Consider the following 18,464-nt stretch of genomic DNA (forward strand, 5'->3'; position numbering starts at 1 on the left):
TTAGAGACCATATACCAACACCATATACCAAATTTCAGCCGGATCGGATGAAATATGCTTCTGTTAGAGGCTCCACAAGCCAAATCTGAGGGTCCCTTTATATGGGGGCTATACGTAAAAGTGGACCGATATGGCCCATTTTCAATACCATCCGACCTACATCGATAACAACTACTTGTGCCAAGTTTCAAGTCGATAGCTTGTTTTGTTCGGAAGTTAGCGTGATTTCAACAGACGGACGGACGGACGGACATGCTTAGATCGACTCAGAATTTCACCACGACCCAGAATATATATACTTTATGGGGTCTTAGAGCAATATTTCGATGTGTTACAAACGGAATGACAAAGTTAATATACCCCCATTGTTAAGCTTTCAAACCATTTCTTCTTGGGATTTCATAAGACCGGCGGAGCACTTTGGAAGTCAACCATTCAAAAGGGTCAGCACAAAAAAAACTTGAGAGTAAACCCAAAAACCCAGACTAAAACGCACTGTCCTTTTTTTTAAATAATCCACATCGTACAGTTTATTCACTTAATTATCTTCGCTAGCTAAATTTACAAAGTTTCTTTTATTTTAATGATATATTTTTGGTTTCGTTTTAATTCTTCACGACTCGATACTCGATCTCACTCCTCAAAATTCCAATTCAGTACTAGCCCCTCTTTTTCACCTATACTTATACATAAAAAAATATATATACATGCTAAATATAAAAGTAACGAGTTATCAAAATAGATATATACGAATGAAGAAAAAAATCCCATGCCGATAGCAATGTGGCCACATCTTTCAGCAAGCTGGAGCAGATACGCCTATGAACCAACACTCCAATAGGTGGCGGCAAAATTCTTCTAAATACTATCGTGTCAACTTAAACATCCCGGCCTCCTTGCAGTTTTCTGCAATCCAAAACAAAAAAAAAAAGTGTAGAATCGGGACCATTTTATAATTCATTCTTGATCCACATTCCTCCCTGTTATTTTCAATATTTAGTCCTAACATTAGTAACAAATCAAAACAGGCTTAGACTAATTTGAACAGGCACCGGAGATGATGAATCCAAAAATTGTAAACTGTGCAATAGGCTTCCCAAAGGTGCCTCCACTAACACCATTACGTATGATCTTAGAGTATAAGTCTCCCCCTAGGGAGAGATGTACATTTCCAGCTAAGTAAAACAGAGGATCTGCTAGTTGCAATCCAGGATATTCATCGACGATACGGATATCCACAGACTTCTTTGGCGTCAATATGGAATATTTCTGACGAACTCGGGCATAGGTTTCTACTGTGTTACTCATGCCATACCGTCCTCGCAGCTGTAAGTAGCATTTATATTCATTGCCGACTCGAATAGCTTTCTGGCCCATCCTTCGCACCAACGACTCGTCTATAATCGTGGTATCTGCCCCAGGATCTATAATAGCTCTTTCATAGATATATCGATCGCCACGCACTATCTTTACAACCGCGGTTGGCCGGAGCATTACAGTCTCTTTAATCGTATACATTGGCGACGGCTCTTCAATTTGCTGATCACGTACCCGATTCTTAGTCTCATATCTAGATCTGTAAGGAACCATATCCTGTGATGCATTTTGACTACGATGAGATTTCTCAGTACCACTGTCGTTTTTAATAACTAGAGCAGCTGTTTGTCGATTCCTCATGCTACTTGAGGATGACATAGGTTTACCCGACGAAGAGGAACAGGACGAACGAGGTCCCTTCTCTCGGGAATCATTGGACGAACTGGGTCCTTTCTCAGAGGAGCTATTGGACGAACTGGGTCCATGCTCCGATTTCGGTTTAGACGAACGAGGTCCTAACCTTTTGATAACGCTTCGCACCTTGCCACCGGACGAACGTGGTCCTGGCTTATGGAGCATAGTATGATGCATATCACCGCATTTCTTGCAACGTCCTTCACTTTTACAGGTGCGCCACGTATGGTCGTGAGCCAAACAACCCGCACAATGCCTATATATCGACACGATTCTCATCCGTTCCATGTAGTCCATAGCCAAAAATTTCTCACAAAACCGAAGTGGATGATCCTTCAAGCAAACCCGACACACAATCTTTTGTTTGCCTTTGCGATTCTCGGGATTATATCTCTTTGCCTTGACCATAATTCTAAGTAAAAATAAATAAATAAATAAAACAAAGAAAACAGCAAATAAAAAACAAGGAAACTAATCAGTAGGAAGAACAACGAGCTTAACAGTTGGTCTGACTAATGTGCCTCGTGAAGTCCGGATCTCAGCAACTCTGACCTTTTCGTCGACACCGGGAAAAACTTTCGTAATTCGACCCAATCTCCACTCGTTTGGAGGTAGATTATCTTCACGCACTGCAACCATATCTCCTACCTTCAGGTTCACCTGCTCTGACTTCCATTTATTTCGTTTCAACATCTCCTTTAAATATTCCTCTTTCCACCGCACACACAAATTGTGATTAATGGCTTTAACTCTTTGCCACCGATTGATCACAGAAATTGGCGCCTCGTCGATTCAGGGGGAGCTAACAGCGGTCCTCCAATTAAAAAATGACCTGGCGTAAGCGCATCAGTACAGGAAATGTCTTCCGATAAAGGACAAAGAGGCTAGAGTTTAGACAAGACTCAATGCGCGCCAAGAGTGTAGCGAACTCTTCAAATGTGTACCTCAGATTAAACGCAATTCTCCGGAAATGATGTTTAAATGATCTAACACCTGCTTCCCACAGGCCTCCCATGTGGGGTGCACCCGCAGGATTGAAATGCCATTTTACGCCATTATTCACATATGACTGGACTATCTCTGCACTAACATTGCGCACAAAGTTACGAAATTCCGCTTTTAACGTGCGGGAAGCTCCTACAAAGTTTGTTCCATTGTCGGAAAAAATATCGCTTGGGCATCCACGGCGGGAGACAAATCTCGAAAACGCAGCTAAAAACGTAGCTGTTGATAAATCACTCACAGCCTCTAAATGCACCGCCTTCGTGGCGAAACAAACGAATATCGACACGTAGCCCTTGGTAATTAAACAAGCTCTCCCTGTATAGTTCTTGATGTCATAAGGGCCGGCAAAATCAACCCCCGTTCGAAGGAATGGACGGTCAATAAGAGTCCTAGACACTGGCAATGCCGACATAATTTGTTCCCTGGATCGTTTTGCACAAATGGCGCAGGTTCGTCAACGACCAATAACCGACTTTATTAGGTTTTTTGACCTTGGGATCCAGAATTCCGACCTGAGGACCCGCAACATCAACTGATTACCCCCATGTACCGTGATCTGATGAATAAACCCCACTAGAAGTTGCGAAAATTTACAATTGTAAGGCAAAATGGCAGGGTGTCTTTCGTTAAACGACAGGCATTGTGCATTAGAGAGCCTACCTCCCACACGCATCAAGCCCCCGTCGTCAACGAAGGGGTGCAAATTCAATAGATTGCTTTGCGAGTTTATGTGTGTCCCATGGGATAACTTATAATATTCATCTGGGAAATAGGCCTTCTGCGTGATAATAATAAGTTTCCTCTTAACTACTTGTAATTCGCTAACCGAAACTTCTATTGGACCCTTCGATTGTGATTTTATCTTAAGCTTCGAAAAGAAACGGTAGACATATGACATGACCCTTAGAGCCCTCGCATACGAAGAAAATCGGACGAGGACATCATCAAAACTCTTCATGTAGGTAAAAAACATCTTTACACTACGACACTCTTCTGTGGTATGGAACTGCCTTTCTGGTCCTGTTACCCATTCCTCGGCCGTATCCCGCAGCCACGATGGTCCATGCCACCACAAATTGTTACCTATCAATTCATGGGCCCGACAACCTCTACTAATAATGTCCGCCGGGTTATGTTCTGACCTGACATGTCCCCAGCATTCCCCTCCGACTAAATCGATAATTTTGTAGACCCTGTTCGATATAAAAGTGGTCCACGATGAAGGAGGTTTTTGAAGCCACGCCAGCACTATCGTTGAGTCACTCCAGCAATAAAACTTCGTACTGTTATTGTCCAAGCTTAATTCTATTCGTACATTTCCCATCAGTTCCGATAACAGCAGCGCTGCACAAAGTTCAAGCCTCGGTAAAGAGATAGTCCTTAATGGCGCCACTCTCGACTTGGCAAACAATAAATGCGTTACGATTTCTCCATTCCTCGACTTTATCCTAGCATATACACAGGCACCATAAGCCTTTTCGGAGGCGTCCGCAAATCCATGTATTTCAACTTTACAATTTGGGTCAAATCCAATCCATCGCTTCAATTCAACAGAATTCAAAACGTCATAATCGCCTACGAACTGGTTCCAGCGGTGTTTACTAGGTGCATTCAAAATATCATCCCATCCAGTCTTATCTGCCCATATTTGTTGCATTAACACCTTGGCAGTGATAATCACTGGCCCAAGCCAACCGGCAGGATCGAACAAGGATGCAATTACAGACAAAACTTCCCTTTTCGTAAAATCCTCCTTTTTTCGAATAGGATTTACCAAAAAATAAAACATATCGCTTTTGGCATTCCACCTGATGCCCAATGTTTTAGCCTTACTCTCATCCTCAATTGCCAAAAAATGTTCGCTCAGAAGGTGTTCAGCTGGCAAATCCTTTAGAATCCGGACATCATTAGAAATCCATTTCCTCATAGAAAATCCAGCTGAAGATAAAGCGGTTATCAATTGGTCCCTGGCTTCAATTGCCACATGCAATTCATGCGCTCCAGCGAGCGCATCGTCAACGTACATCATGTGGCGTAAAATTTTCGCCGCAAAAGGTAACTCCTTCTCTATATCAGAAGACAGCTGCAATAAACAGCGAATTGCCAGAAAAGGTGCACAGTTCACCCCAAAGGTGACTGTTTTCAATTCACAATCCTGAACATCGGACTTAGAATCATCGCGAAATATTATCCTTTGAAACCGCGTATCTCGATCATGAAGGAGAATTTGACGATACATTTTTTCTATATCGCCATTAAAGACATATCGGTAAAATCTCCATCTTACAATTAACCACATCAAATCATTCTGCAAGACCGGACCGGGATAAAGCGTATCATTTAAACTCAATCCGCTGGAGGTTGGATAGGAAGCATTAAAAACCACCCTAAGTTTTGTAGATTTACTCTCAGGTTTAAGTACAGCATGATGGGGCAAATAAAAGTTACTGTCACTAACACTCGATACGCCTACTTTGATCATATGGCTCAAGAGTTCATATTCTCTAAGAACAGCGCTATATGCCTCTTTCAGTTCCGGCCTCCTTGCCATCGACTCTTCATTTCTCAGAAACTGTCGCAATGCCTTCGTCCTTGACATCCCCAACCCCTGTCCATCTATGTGCTGGGGCTTGAAAGGCAAACGTACAACAAAGCGACCATTTGAAGATCTTCTTGTCGTTTTCTTGAAAAACTCCTCACAATACTCCTCATCAACTGTCATTTCCGAAACCTTTGGTGGTTCTTCCACCCTCCAAAACTTCTCTAGTTGCTGATTTAAAGAAACCTCATTACAGAACGACACAAAAGTATGAAAAGTACTCGTCTGACTTTCTACTGGGCCCGTTAAAACCCAACCAAATATGGTATTTTGAGCGAGGAGTGAACCTAGAACATTTCGATGAAGCCCATCCAATAGAATATGAGGATAAAAATCAGCTCCAATTAAAACGTCCACTTGATCACTTTTTGCAAAATTAGGATCAGCCAACCTCATGTTACCTAACGATAATTGTGCCGGGACCGAAATCGATGAACTTGGTAGTTTTCCAGTTAATTGAGGCAGTACGAGGCCGCAAACCTCAACTTCCACATTATTCTGACCGGTAGAACTTATGACAAATGTACATTGCTTCTGTGTAGATCCCGCTAAGGCGTTATTCAAACCCGAAATTCGGGCATTGACCGTTGTTGTTGGCACGCCAATGCGCTTTTGTAATCTCTCTGTAATGAACGATGCTTGAGACCCTGGATCACGCAATGCTCTGGCAACATAACAAACACCGTCCCTTCTTATGTTGACCATCGCAGTTCCTAGCAGTACTTGCTTACTAGACGCAGCAAAGCAATTCTGGATACTTTGCTGCTCTAATGACAAATCTTGAGCCGTATTATTGCTCGTAGATGGAACATCCGCTTGTGACCCCTCGGACTGCGTACTTGGAGACGCGCGTGAATCACGATGTAGCAGAGTATTATGCCTTGAATTACATCTACTACAGCTTGACTTACTAGAACATTGGTTCACTTTATGATTACCACTAAAACAATTCAAGCATATGTTGTTCCTCTTGACGATGGTGAAACGCTCCTCTGGAGACATTTTTAGGAACTTATTACAATACTTCAAATAATGTTCCTGGGAACAAGCAAAACAAACTATTCTACTTGTATTCGCCTGATATGCCCTAACTCTTCTATTCATTAAAGACGAATTATCCAACTTTCCCGAATGTTCATTAACACCGCAGTTCGTTAAATCAAACACGGTTTCTAACGACTGGAAACGGGCCGTTAAAAAATTGTCCAGATCTATCCATTTCGAAAGCCCGGTCTTATCCTTTACAGTCTGTTCCCATAGAGATAAAGTCGTCACGGGAAGCTTGGATGAACACAAGAAGACAAATATGGGATCCCAACTATCGATAGAAATCCCATATAATTTGAGAGCTGTCATACAACTGTTCATTTCTCTTTGAAGCTTCTTAATTTCGTGAGCGGATTCTGATTTAACCGGGACCAAATTAAAAAGTATTTTCAATTGAGTGTTCACCAGGATTCTTTTATTCTCATATCGATCCTTTAGGTTGTTCCATGCAACCTCAAAACCCTCATGTGTCAACTGTGACTTTTTTAACAATTTCTAAAGCTTCCCCTTGCGTATTCTGGCGTAAATAGAATAGCTTTTCAACAGGGGTTAGAGATTGACAATCAATATATACTGCCGTAAACATATCTCTAAAGGACGGCCACGAGAGGTAATCCCCATGAATGATTTCTGTGGTGCAAGGAGGTAATCTTAAACGATGGTCACTACTCCTTATATCTCCCGAAGGGTTGGCCGTGTGACTCCCAGGGAGCGCTGTTGATGCGAGACAGGACCTATTCAAGAATGTGTGTGACAATTCTCCCATTGAGGCAGCACAGGTTATATAAGCTTCCCTACACTGCTTAAAAAGATCGGACGCTTCCCTCTCTTGTTCCTCTGAACATTCGCAATCAACATTGAATTTTTCATATGAGGTTTTCACCTTTATCCACAAGCTTTTAAATTCCTCTTTACGAAGTTCCACCGTGAACATGGTGTGGGAGGCATTGGACATTGCGTTATATTCCATTTCAAATTGTAAAAATAATGCTGCAAATTTCTTAAATTTCCGTAGTAGAGCGGGATCCTCCATTTCTGAAAGCTAACTTTTCTCCACCAATATAAATAGCAGTTTAAATAAAAATTAAACCACAGGAGGAAATCAAGAGTGTATTCCCTAACGAAATAATTAAGAACTCTGACACGTCTTCTTATCACACGTTTCCTGTATACCCAAATCACACAGCCCACTTCAAAATATTCACCACACCAGCTATGTAGTTAATAATGACTATTCATGAAACGTCCCAAATCAATCAAAGAAAAATTCGAATCAATTCCAGTTACAGAATCCGAGTTTCGCATAATATTCTTATTGATATACGTATTGCAAGTACACACTAACAGGTCTTTATATCAGAAGTCTCTTTGCAAAGAGCACTATACACTGGCTCACAATATTCTGCTCACGAAATTGCAAGAGAATAGCGACCACACACGATGAGTCTAAATAATCCAACAAAATCGATCTTCATATTAATCACGAGTATTTAGAGTTGTTTTCCTATAATGCCAGGCTCTTCTTTTCCCGATATTTCGACATCAACATAAAATGAGTCCTGAGCCGTCTTTACTTTAATAGTCTCTTTACACAAAGTTCAGCAAAAATGTTGCCCACATGCCTGGAGTAAAAATCGCCAAAACAAAACGGAAAAAACGCAAAATAAAAATCTGAATATTAGTCGATGACTTTAGCCTCCAAAAACAACAAAATTAACTCCATATACAAAATCCAAAATTTCTATTCTTCTCCCTTTATTTTTAAATGGATAAGCATGGGTACAACCAAATTCGAATGAGTAAATGATGGCGCCGTTTGCACTCAACAAATCTAAGTAGAGCGCACTATAATCGCTGCAAGGGTCACACTGATTTCAACTGATATAAAAGACAGTGGGAGAGTTGATTCTATATTCTCTCACTCTTCTTGCCACCAACCAAATAATGGAAAAAAATGCTGGTACAAATTACTTAAATCAGGATGGAAAACGAGTGTATTTTATTTCCAAAAAATAATTTTATTAAGAATCCAATGACCACAATCAATAAGGAGAAACCAAAATATTTAGAGACACATACCTGGATGTCAAAAAATATCCAACAATAACCAATACGGGCAAAGAAAAACAGAAAAAAACTCTCACCAAATAAATATTAGAGCACTCACACCATTTCGCGCAGTAATTTAACAGTTATAAATTTACATCATAATTCACTCAGAGTACACCAATTTTCTTTTTTTTCCTTTTTCTTGTCTTACAATTTATTTTTTACAATACTGATATTTATTAAATTTTTCCTTTTTTGTTATTTGTATTTATATTTTTTATGGATGGAGCCAAAAAAACGAAAACAATCACAAATACAAAGCAATCATTTGGTGGTGGGAAGATGTTGACATTCTGAGAGAGAGCATACATGAAACGTCGAACGACGAGGTCGAAAGTTGCCGGATTTCACTACCAGCAGCCGGGATCAGACCCTTTTTAAATGTCGAGCTCGAATAATTTAATTTGTGCCAATTTATCTGGGTTGGATTCACCGAATTCACTTTAATCTTAGTTTTATACAAAACTTCTCCTGCTCCAATATCCGGTTCGAAGGACCATGTTAAGCTTTCAAACCATTTCTTCTTGGGATTTCATAAGACCGGCGGAGCACTTTGGAAGTCAACCATTCAAAAGGGTCAGCACAAAAAAAACTTGAGAGTAAACCCAAAAACCCAGACTAAAACGCACTGACCTTTTTTTTAAATAATCCACATCGTACAGTTTATTCACTTAATTATCTTTGCTAGCTAAATTTACAAAGTTTCTTTTATTTTAATGATATATTTTTGGTTTCGTTTTAATTCTTCACGACTCGATACTCGATCTCACTCCTCAAACTTCCAATTCAGTACTAGCCCCTCTTTTTCACCTATACTTATACATAAAAAAATATATATACATGCTAAATATAAAAGTAACGAGTTATCAAAATAGATATATACGAATGAAGAAAAAAAATCCCATGCCGATAGCAATGTGGCCACATCTTTCAGCAAGCTGGAGCAGATACGCCTATGAACCAACACTCCAATAGGTGGCGGCAAAATTCTTCTAAATACTATCGTGTCAACTTAAACACCCATCCTATGATGGAGGGTATAATAATTCATATAAAGGGACTTCATATAAACGAAATAAATTTAAATCAAATATTAATTTTGGTTAACTTTCCTTGAATCGGGAAGAAAATAATTTCGTCTTGTAGACGAAACTAGATCGTGATGAACTCGTGATGTGACGAACTATGAAAAGAACAAAAATTGACTTTGATGATTGATTTCGTCACGTAGATTCCCGAAATACTCACATGGACAAAAATTTTCGTCGCATTGACGAAAACGCATTGATGAAACTGAATCGTCAATGTGGCAAACGCTTTTTCTTTCGGTGTAACATTTCAGACGAGGATCATTTTTTTTAAACTGGGAGAAAAACTATGCCTCATTATTTTATAAGCTTATCTGATATAATTAGAATTCTGAAATTTTTTAAAAAGTATTGATTTGAGAAACAATATGGGAAATATCGCTAGTTTTAGTGTAGCGGCTCTCAATTATTTTAAGCCCACTTAGACTATTCAGTCCATTGTGATTCCACAGGTGGGAACTTCTCTCTAGTCAATGAAGTTCAATGACAAAGAACCTCCTTTTTATAGCAGAGTCCGAACGACTAATATGAAATAGTGTGAAACCTTAGTGAAGTGGGTTGCAACTCAAGTGGGTTGCAACTGAGATTGAACCCATGAGCCTTTGTAATCTAAAGCTATATGCCCCTAAAATTCGCTTACGTCTCCACAAGAGGTGTTCAATTGATTCCTTTTCCTCTGTATCTGATAGCTCATGTAGTAGTCATTATACTTCGCGCCAATAGTTTGCAGAATCACCTATCAGGCAACGTCCCGTTATATCAGATATCAGGAGTAATATCTGACGGCTTGAAAGCACTAGTACTGTTTAAATGGGCCATATATGCTTGGTGTCGTTACCTTGCAATTCTTGCAATTCTTCCATCGAACATTTGTCACCATAACAGCCTTCTCACGCAGTAAGAGCTTCCAGGTAGCCAGAGCCATACCAACAGATTCTAGTTCCCCTGGAACATGTAAGGTAGTTCCCCGGCATGTTCCTATGGCCAAGCACCCATATTGGGTAAATATTGTACTGCTCGGCCATCTCGTTGGGAGATTTGCAGCAGTCGATGGCCGTTATCGAGTTAAGGAACACAGAGTCCAAGGTTTTTATTGCAGGTTGACTGTCTGAGTATATATTAATGCCAAAATTTGTTGGAACATTCCTTTTCAGCCAAGTCGTCACCTCCCTTATTGCTAATATTTCAACCTGAAACACAATACAGTGATTAGGTAATCTTTTCGCTTTTTGAATTTCCAGGCCTTTAGAATATACTCCGAAATCCATTTGTCCATCCAATTTGGAGCCATCAGTGTAGAAATCTATACAACGTTTATTCCCTAGGGTCTGTGTGCACCACGCCTTATTAGAAATTAAAGTTTCAAACTTGTTGTCGAATAGGAGTTTTGCCTGAGTGCATTCCTCTATGTTTGGCACACCTGGCATTTTTTTAGGACCGAACTGTGACCGTACCTTTCTCCGACCACAGCGATAGCTCGCACAGCCGTTGTTCCATCTGACTCTTTGGCCAAAATGTCTAAACGCAATAGATGCAGCATGACATTAAGGAAATCTGCTGAAGTGCCGGTCTAACCACTGCCGTGTATAGCCTATGCAAAATTTTCGGTTTTAGTCCCCACTCTTTTCATATTGCCTTTTGGCACGAGTACAAAGCAACCGTGGCTTTTCTCGCACTTTCTTCAATATTAAGCTTAAAGTTCAGCTTCCTGTACAAAATAACGCCAAGGTATTTTGCACACTCACCAAAGGGAATTTCAATACCCGCTAAGGAGATTTGCTTAAGCGTCGGAATTTTACGATCCTTGCAGTACATGACTAGTTCTGTCTTTGCAGGATTTACCCCAAGACCATTCTCTTACTCCCATTTCTCAATCGTCCGGAGGGCTCTTTGTATAGTATCTCTAATTGTGGATGAGAATTTTCCCCTGACAGCTAGAGCCACATCATCTGCGTATGCCACCACTTTTATTCTTTCTTTTTCTAGGTTGTTTAGAGCAACATTCCAAAGAAGATGTGATAGAACTACTCCTTGAGGAATGCCTTTGTTCACATACTGTTGTATGTTTGCTTGTCCAACTTCATTAGAAGTTGGTCTAACAGCCTAAGTATTCCTTGGTCAACATTCAGAGTTGTCCATTTAATATCGAGCTCGAATGGGCATTGTTGAATGCCCCTTCAATGTCTAGAAATGCCACAGATGGTTGAGCTTTCAATAAAGCTGAATAGTTCATGTCGTCGTTTCGAGAGCAATATTGAATCGATACTAGTTCTAAGATAAATATCCATCATCCTCTCTTAAGAAGGAATGAGGATAAGCTGATTGGTCGGAAATCCTTCGCACTCGAGTGAGAGGCTTTTCCCACTTTAGGTATGAAGGCGACTTTTGTTTCCCTCCACTTTTTCTGGAATATATGCTAAGTTGATACATTTTTTATATATCAGAGTACTTCCATCAAGTACGGGGGATTTAAATGCCCCAAAACTACTCTACGAGAAATGGATCAACCACATAACCGGTACAGGACTAGCCCCTGGTGTGTGTGGACCAGTCCCAGTTCTGGTCAAAACGTATGGAAGGGACCGGTCTTTTTAACATGGGTTTGTCATTGACGGGGTAAATTTACATTTTAGGACGCGTCTTGGACTCATCCCAAAGGACACGTCCTGGCATAATTTAGCAGGAGCATCCCATAGACAGGAACCAGTCTCGGACAAACTTTTAGAAATCTTTTTCAATTTGGGCATCCAATCGAACCCGAAATAAAAAAAATTAAAATATGTCGAACAATAGGTTATTCTGATAATTTTATTTCACTAAATTTGAAAATGCTTGATATTAAAATCTTAATGGGTCTAAGATTTTAATATCAAGCGAGTACGGAAATAAATAAATTACGACTATTTAAAAATTGCAACTAACTGGGAAATAAATGTTATGTAGATTTCTACACTGATGGCTCCAAATTTGATGGACAAGTGGGTTCGGGGTATATTCTAAAGACCTGGAACTTCGAATAGCGAAACGATTACCAAATCAAGCAGAAATACTAGCAATAAGAGAGGTGGCGAATTGGCTGAGAAATAATGTTCCAACAAATGTTGGCATCAAAGGCCTGCACAAGCATATTCGAAGTAATCGATGTTCTAGTGAAGGCAATCCACTCCACGTATACTTCGAATACTTCTATTAATGAATAGAACAGAAACAGTGTAAAGCATTGCAGAGCCATCACATTCAAAAGGAATCGTTGTGCATTTCTCTTCAATATTTTGGTTCTGTTGTAATCGTCACGATACGAGTAAAACATAACATTTTTAGTGAGGATAGTATACTTTGCTTTAGCAAAGACGAAACTTCGTATGCGACACGAAGTAACTATCAACCGAAAAACAAAGTAGGAATGTAGTGTGTGTGTGTGTAGCATACTCTCATAATTGAGAGAACGAAGTAACTTCATCTACACAGCAATGGAAATTACAAAACGAGTGGAATTGAAATTCCGATTACATTCGAATACTTCATAACATTGTTTGGTGTTTCCTTTATTGGGTTCTATTTGTTCTGGTTTACAATTTGCAAGGTTTATATTTTACTCGTTTGAGAAATGGACAATGAAATTACTACTTGAATTGTGTGGCGTGTGCTTGAAGTAATTGTTCGATGGGAGAATTGCAAGGGTTATAACGACATCAAGCATTTGCATTTGGCTATCTATAAACTGGCTACGACTGTGTTTGCATTGCTCAATGAAGCAAGCAGAAATACGTTTAGTTCTTTTTTGGCGTTTATACATGCTCGATTTATTATATTTTTGGCATTTATACATGCTCGATTTATATCTTTACCGGTATTATGCAACGGTTTGAAACCCGGATTTCTTAATTCGCAGATCTTGTTCTTATATACATATGGTATCTATGTACCCTTTCATCAGGAGGACTTTTAAGGCAGCACAAGCATCCAGACAATGATGTAGAGTTATCTGGAGGAACGGTAGTACCATCCAAATTTTTAACCACAGTCACATCAGCCATTTCGATTGAGTCATCAAGGACTTCCTCTTCACAGACCTTGGTGACTCTCGCAACAATCTTTGGTTAGGTTTGAGCTTGTAGAGACTCCCCGCATACGATTTTCGCCATAGTCTGTAGTTTTTTATGTTTCCTTCGGCTTCGCTAGGAGATTTTTTCACTGCTGACTCTACCGGAGGCTTGTCCGTTTCGGAATCCTTCGGCTGATCGTTTTTGTATACCTTCATATGGATATCATGAAAGCCGTAACTTACACGGCTAGATGTGGCAACGACTCAATGTTCAATATAAACACCGCATGTCGTCTTGGTCCATCCACCTCATCCAAACAAACAACATTCCAATCTTTGGTTGGAAGATCTGGGATTAGGAGGGTTTGCAGGTATCCATGCATGTTTTATAGGTATGTCTTTTTCTCGACTAACTCCAAATCGGCTCTTTCCTAAACTTCACCAATTAGCATCAAAACAGCTTTAAAGCAATCCATAGACCTCTGGTCCGCAAATGCGATCTGTGATCCCGTTTGCACGATCGCAGCTCATCCGGTGATTATTCCCTTTTTCCAACTTCAAGAATTCCTTTTTAAGGAATCGCATCTTAAGGAATCGCTTTGCTTAGCCGACAACGTGCTTGGGTCGACTGATCCTAATGTATCGCCAAAATTTGGTCATAAAACCCTTATTTATTACCCGATCTTACTCAAATGCAGCAAAAAGTAACCTTCTGTGGTATCAACCAAACCTGCCAAATTGCACAGGGAATGAAAATAAAATGTTTACTATACATGCTACATTTAGTTGAAATTGGTGCAGACTTAGATATAGCTGCCAAATTTTATCAAAATCGGCTAAGAAGTAGACAAAGCCCCCATATATATGTTCCTCCGTTTTTAGCAAATATGACCAAAATTCCCACATGTTCCTTGTAAAATAGTCACTGTTAAGTCGAAAATCACAAAAATGATTCAAATTTACCTATACTCTTCGTATATATTGACCTATAAATCATAAATACAGATTTGCGAAATTTTATGCAATTTAAATATCTCTAATATTTATACGCTAAACCACATAGTGGTCAGGGTATAATAACTTTGATCTGCCAAAAAATGTGGCTACCAGAAATATTGATTTCAGACCCCATAAAATATATACCGATCGACTCAGAATCACCTCCTGAGTCGATCTAGCGCTTGGTGTCCGTCCGTCTGTCCAAGCATTTGTTGTTCGCAGGATTGCGGTCGCAATTATTAACCGATTTTTATGAAATTTGGTACAGGGTGTTTTTTTTTTTTGATTGAATGCGTTGATTGAATGAAGTGAATATTAAATTCATGTAATAAAATACGGATTGTAAACAAAACCAATTTATTGGAAGAATAAAACTGAAAGTGAAAATAAGAACAAGAATAATAAAAACAAGAAATTTGTGAGAGTATCGTATCTTTATAATAATAAGTGCAAAGTAAAGATAAATGTTACACATATTAATAATGTTAATAAAGAAATAAAAGCTTTTTTATTAATATTTCAAATCCCTAAAACTATACTCTGAACTATAGAGTGATTATACATTTTGAAAGAATTTTTTTCTCATGCCTGAAAATATGCAATAGTTTTGTTTTGTTAAATATTAGTTCTCTGAAGTGCAGTGAACGGAAACGGATGCAAATTCTACTGATACCAATACAAATAGAGAATTTGTAATAATCAATAAAATAAAATGCCACCAACAACTGGGCGACGAAGTCTACGATCCAAAAAGATTACTCGTGGTCAGTGCAAACAAGAAGTTAAAGAAGGAAAGCAGGATTTTATTGAATGTGATAAATGCTGCAATTCGTATCATTTGGCATGTACAAAGCTGGATAAGAAACAATATCTTTATTTGTTAAAAAATTAAGAAGAGGAATTTATCTGCGATTCGTGTAATGGAAATAATGATCCTCATATTACTAAACACTTACAACGTATGGAAGCAAAACTTGATAAAATTGATCGATTGGCCGAGTCCGTAGATTTTATATCTTCGAAATTTGATGAGCTCTTAAAAAATATAAACACTAATACTAAAAGAATTGATCGCATCGAAAGAGAAAATGCAAACCTAAAAACTGAAAATAAAAAACTAAAAGAGACTGTTAAAATGCTAAACGATTACCGGGTGAGAAAAGACTGTGTTATTAGTGGAGTAGTTGTCGAGGAGAATAAAAGTGCAGTTGAAACTGTTGTTCAGCTCTCAGAGTCTGTTGGTGTTAATATCGAAAAAGACAATATTGAAGAAGCGTATTTCATTAAAACCAGAAATGTAAATAATAAAAGTCAATCTTTAGTAGTCAAATTTAATTCAAAAACTGTAAAAAATTATTTTATGGATGCCAAGAAAAAACTAAAAGAAATTGATAATACGAAGTATGTATGTATATGTAAACGACTTTTTGTGCAAGGAATCATTGGAACTATTTAATTATGCAAAGACATTAAAAACCATTGGATATAAGTACATCTTTACCAAAGGAAGCAAAATTTATGCAAAGAAGAGTGCCATAAACAAACCGAAAATGATTCGCAAGAAAGAAGATATTGATGAAATATTGCTTGAAGCATCAACTAATAACTTCCATGGAAGAAGGTCTATGAGAATTGTACCGGTCGAAGAAGACGGCGATACTGAGGATGGTGATGAGAATATTGAAGGGCAAGCTGATTTTGTATCACCAGCCAATCAACACATATAAATTTTTTGAATATTTTATTTTTGTCTCCATTTAAGTACTTTTCTTTTTTTATTGATTCTATACAATGAATACAAAAAACAAATATTTTGAAAATATAGATTTATTTTATGAACATTTTTTGGATAACAATGAAGGCATTTTGAATATAATTTCTATAAACATAAGAAGTATTTCTTCGTTAAATAAATTCAATTAATTCAAGTCAATAGTGGCAAGTCTTTCCGTTTTACCGAGAATAATAACATGGTTCCAAAAAGATATAACACAGATATACAACATTCCTGCATGCAATGCTATACATTGCTGTCGTCATGATGGATAAGGGGGCACATCTTTATATGTACGGGACAATCTAACATACACAGTTGAACTTTGTGAGAGTGAAAATTTCATTAAAGCTATAAGAATTTCGGTAGATGGAATTTTAGTAAAATGAATCTATTGTTGTTGGAGACTCTAACATCGATCAATTGGATCTTAGTAGCTCGTCTGATATGTCCACTGTTATTTCAAGTTTGGCCTACGAATCGTGTCATGCAGTAGTTTCGCGTCCACGTAGCAGGAGATCACTTGATCATGTATATAGCAATATTGCAAACAGAATATGTACTCATTCAATTGAATGCCCCATAACAGATCACAACATCATATGGTGCAGAATGGAAGCTGTGGTACAAAATAATAATGTAAAACAAGTACCAATGAGACACTATAATTATCGTAATATAACTGAAAATATTCGGAAAAATATGGCCAATCATAATCTTACTGGAGATCCATCTCTTGATATGGAAAACATTGCTTTTACTATTTCTGATATAATTTCAGAAAACACAACCTTTGAACAAGTTCAAGGATTTTCGAAATCGATGATAACTCCATGGGAAAATAATCAGCTGCTTTTATTGAAGAGGAGAAGAAAACGTGGAAAGGATGAAAATACCGAGTTTGTTTTGAAACGTATTAGTCGAATCATAAGAATTGCCAGTAAAGAAAGTATCAACTCTTACGTAAGCTGGAATCTTGAGATGCTAACCAAAACCCTAGGGAATTTTGGAATTTTTTGAATATATGTTTGGGAAGGAAAAAGGAGCAAGCCATCAAATTAAAAACTGATCCAAATGGATTAATAATGGATGATATGCTGAAATGTAATATTTTTAACGAATATTTTTTAAATATCCCAAAAATGTTAAAGCAAAATATAGTTTATGATGATGATGACAACTTCAACAAATTCGGAACGCTCAAACAATGTTTGTCAAGATTTTCTTTTAATGACATAAGCAGCAATGATGTTATGGATTTAATTAGAAATATGAACTGCGCTAAAAGACCAGGTCATTATGGAATCTCCGGAAAGGTATTGAATATGTCAAATAATTTTATTTGTGAGCATCTGTTATATATATTCAATAGAATGATAAATAAATCTACATATCCTGAAGTACTAAAGATGGCTAAATAGTACCAATACCAAAAACTGCCAATGCCGAAAAAACTTCTGATTTTAAGCCAATGGCATTATTACCATTATTTGATTAAATATATGAAAAGTTATTACATAAACAACTGTCAACTTTCTTCGAACTGACTGAACAATTATATCCTAAACAATTTGGATTTAAAAAAGGCAGTGGTACACAAGAAGCGGTAGTTAATATTTTAAATACTATTTGTGATGGTTTCGATGCAAGATTTGGTGGAGTTGGTGCAGTTTTTTATGACTTGTCAAAAGCATTTGACCTAGTTGAACATGATATAATGTTGTCGAAATTGCCATATTATGGAATTTGTGGAAGGGAACTGAAACTCAAGAGAGTTATCTTGTGAAAAGAAAACAATATGTCGAAATTAATGGAACAAGAGGAGACACAGGAACTGTTGAACATGGGGTACCACAGGGAAGTGTTTTGGGACCGCTGTTGTCTACAGCGATAACGATATTTCTAATTTAAATCTCAATGGCCAATTAATTATGTATGCTGACGATATTGCTCCATTATACCCGTATAACCATGAGGCTATATTGAAAGGACAAATGGAACATGATGCTAATATTATTTTAGAATTCTGCAGAATTAAATATCTTGGTATTAATTTACAAACCAACT

General features: G+C 38.1%; 2 protein-coding genes across 5 annotated transcripts in view; one reads left to right on the forward strand and one right to left on the reverse strand.

Annotated features, from left to right (window-relative positions):
* LOC142225572 (ATP-binding cassette sub-family G member 4) overlaps positions 1-18,464 on the forward strand; it is a 196,468-nt gene that overhangs the window by 130,458 nt on the left and 47,546 nt on the right. The gene's annotated exons all lie outside the window — the stretch shown is intronic.
* Positions 513-9,264, reverse strand: LOC142225573 (uncharacterized). The gene is made up of 2 exons (XM_075295359.1): positions 9,125-9,264; positions 513-2,143 (listed from the first exon to the last, which is right to left on the reverse strand). The coding sequence occupies exon 2, from the start codon at positions 2,137-2,139 to the stop codon at positions 1,036-1,038; it is 1,104 nt and encodes a 367-aa protein (XP_075151474.1). The 5' UTR covers positions 2,140-2,143; positions 9,125-9,264; the 3' UTR covers positions 513-1,035.

Source organism: Haematobia irritans, chromosome 2 (genome assembly GCF_050003625.1).
Source record: "Haematobia irritans isolate KBUSLIRL chromosome 2, ASM5000362v1, whole genome shotgun sequence".
Taxonomy (NCBI): Eukaryota; Metazoa; Arthropoda; class Insecta; order Diptera; family Muscidae; genus Haematobia; species Haematobia irritans.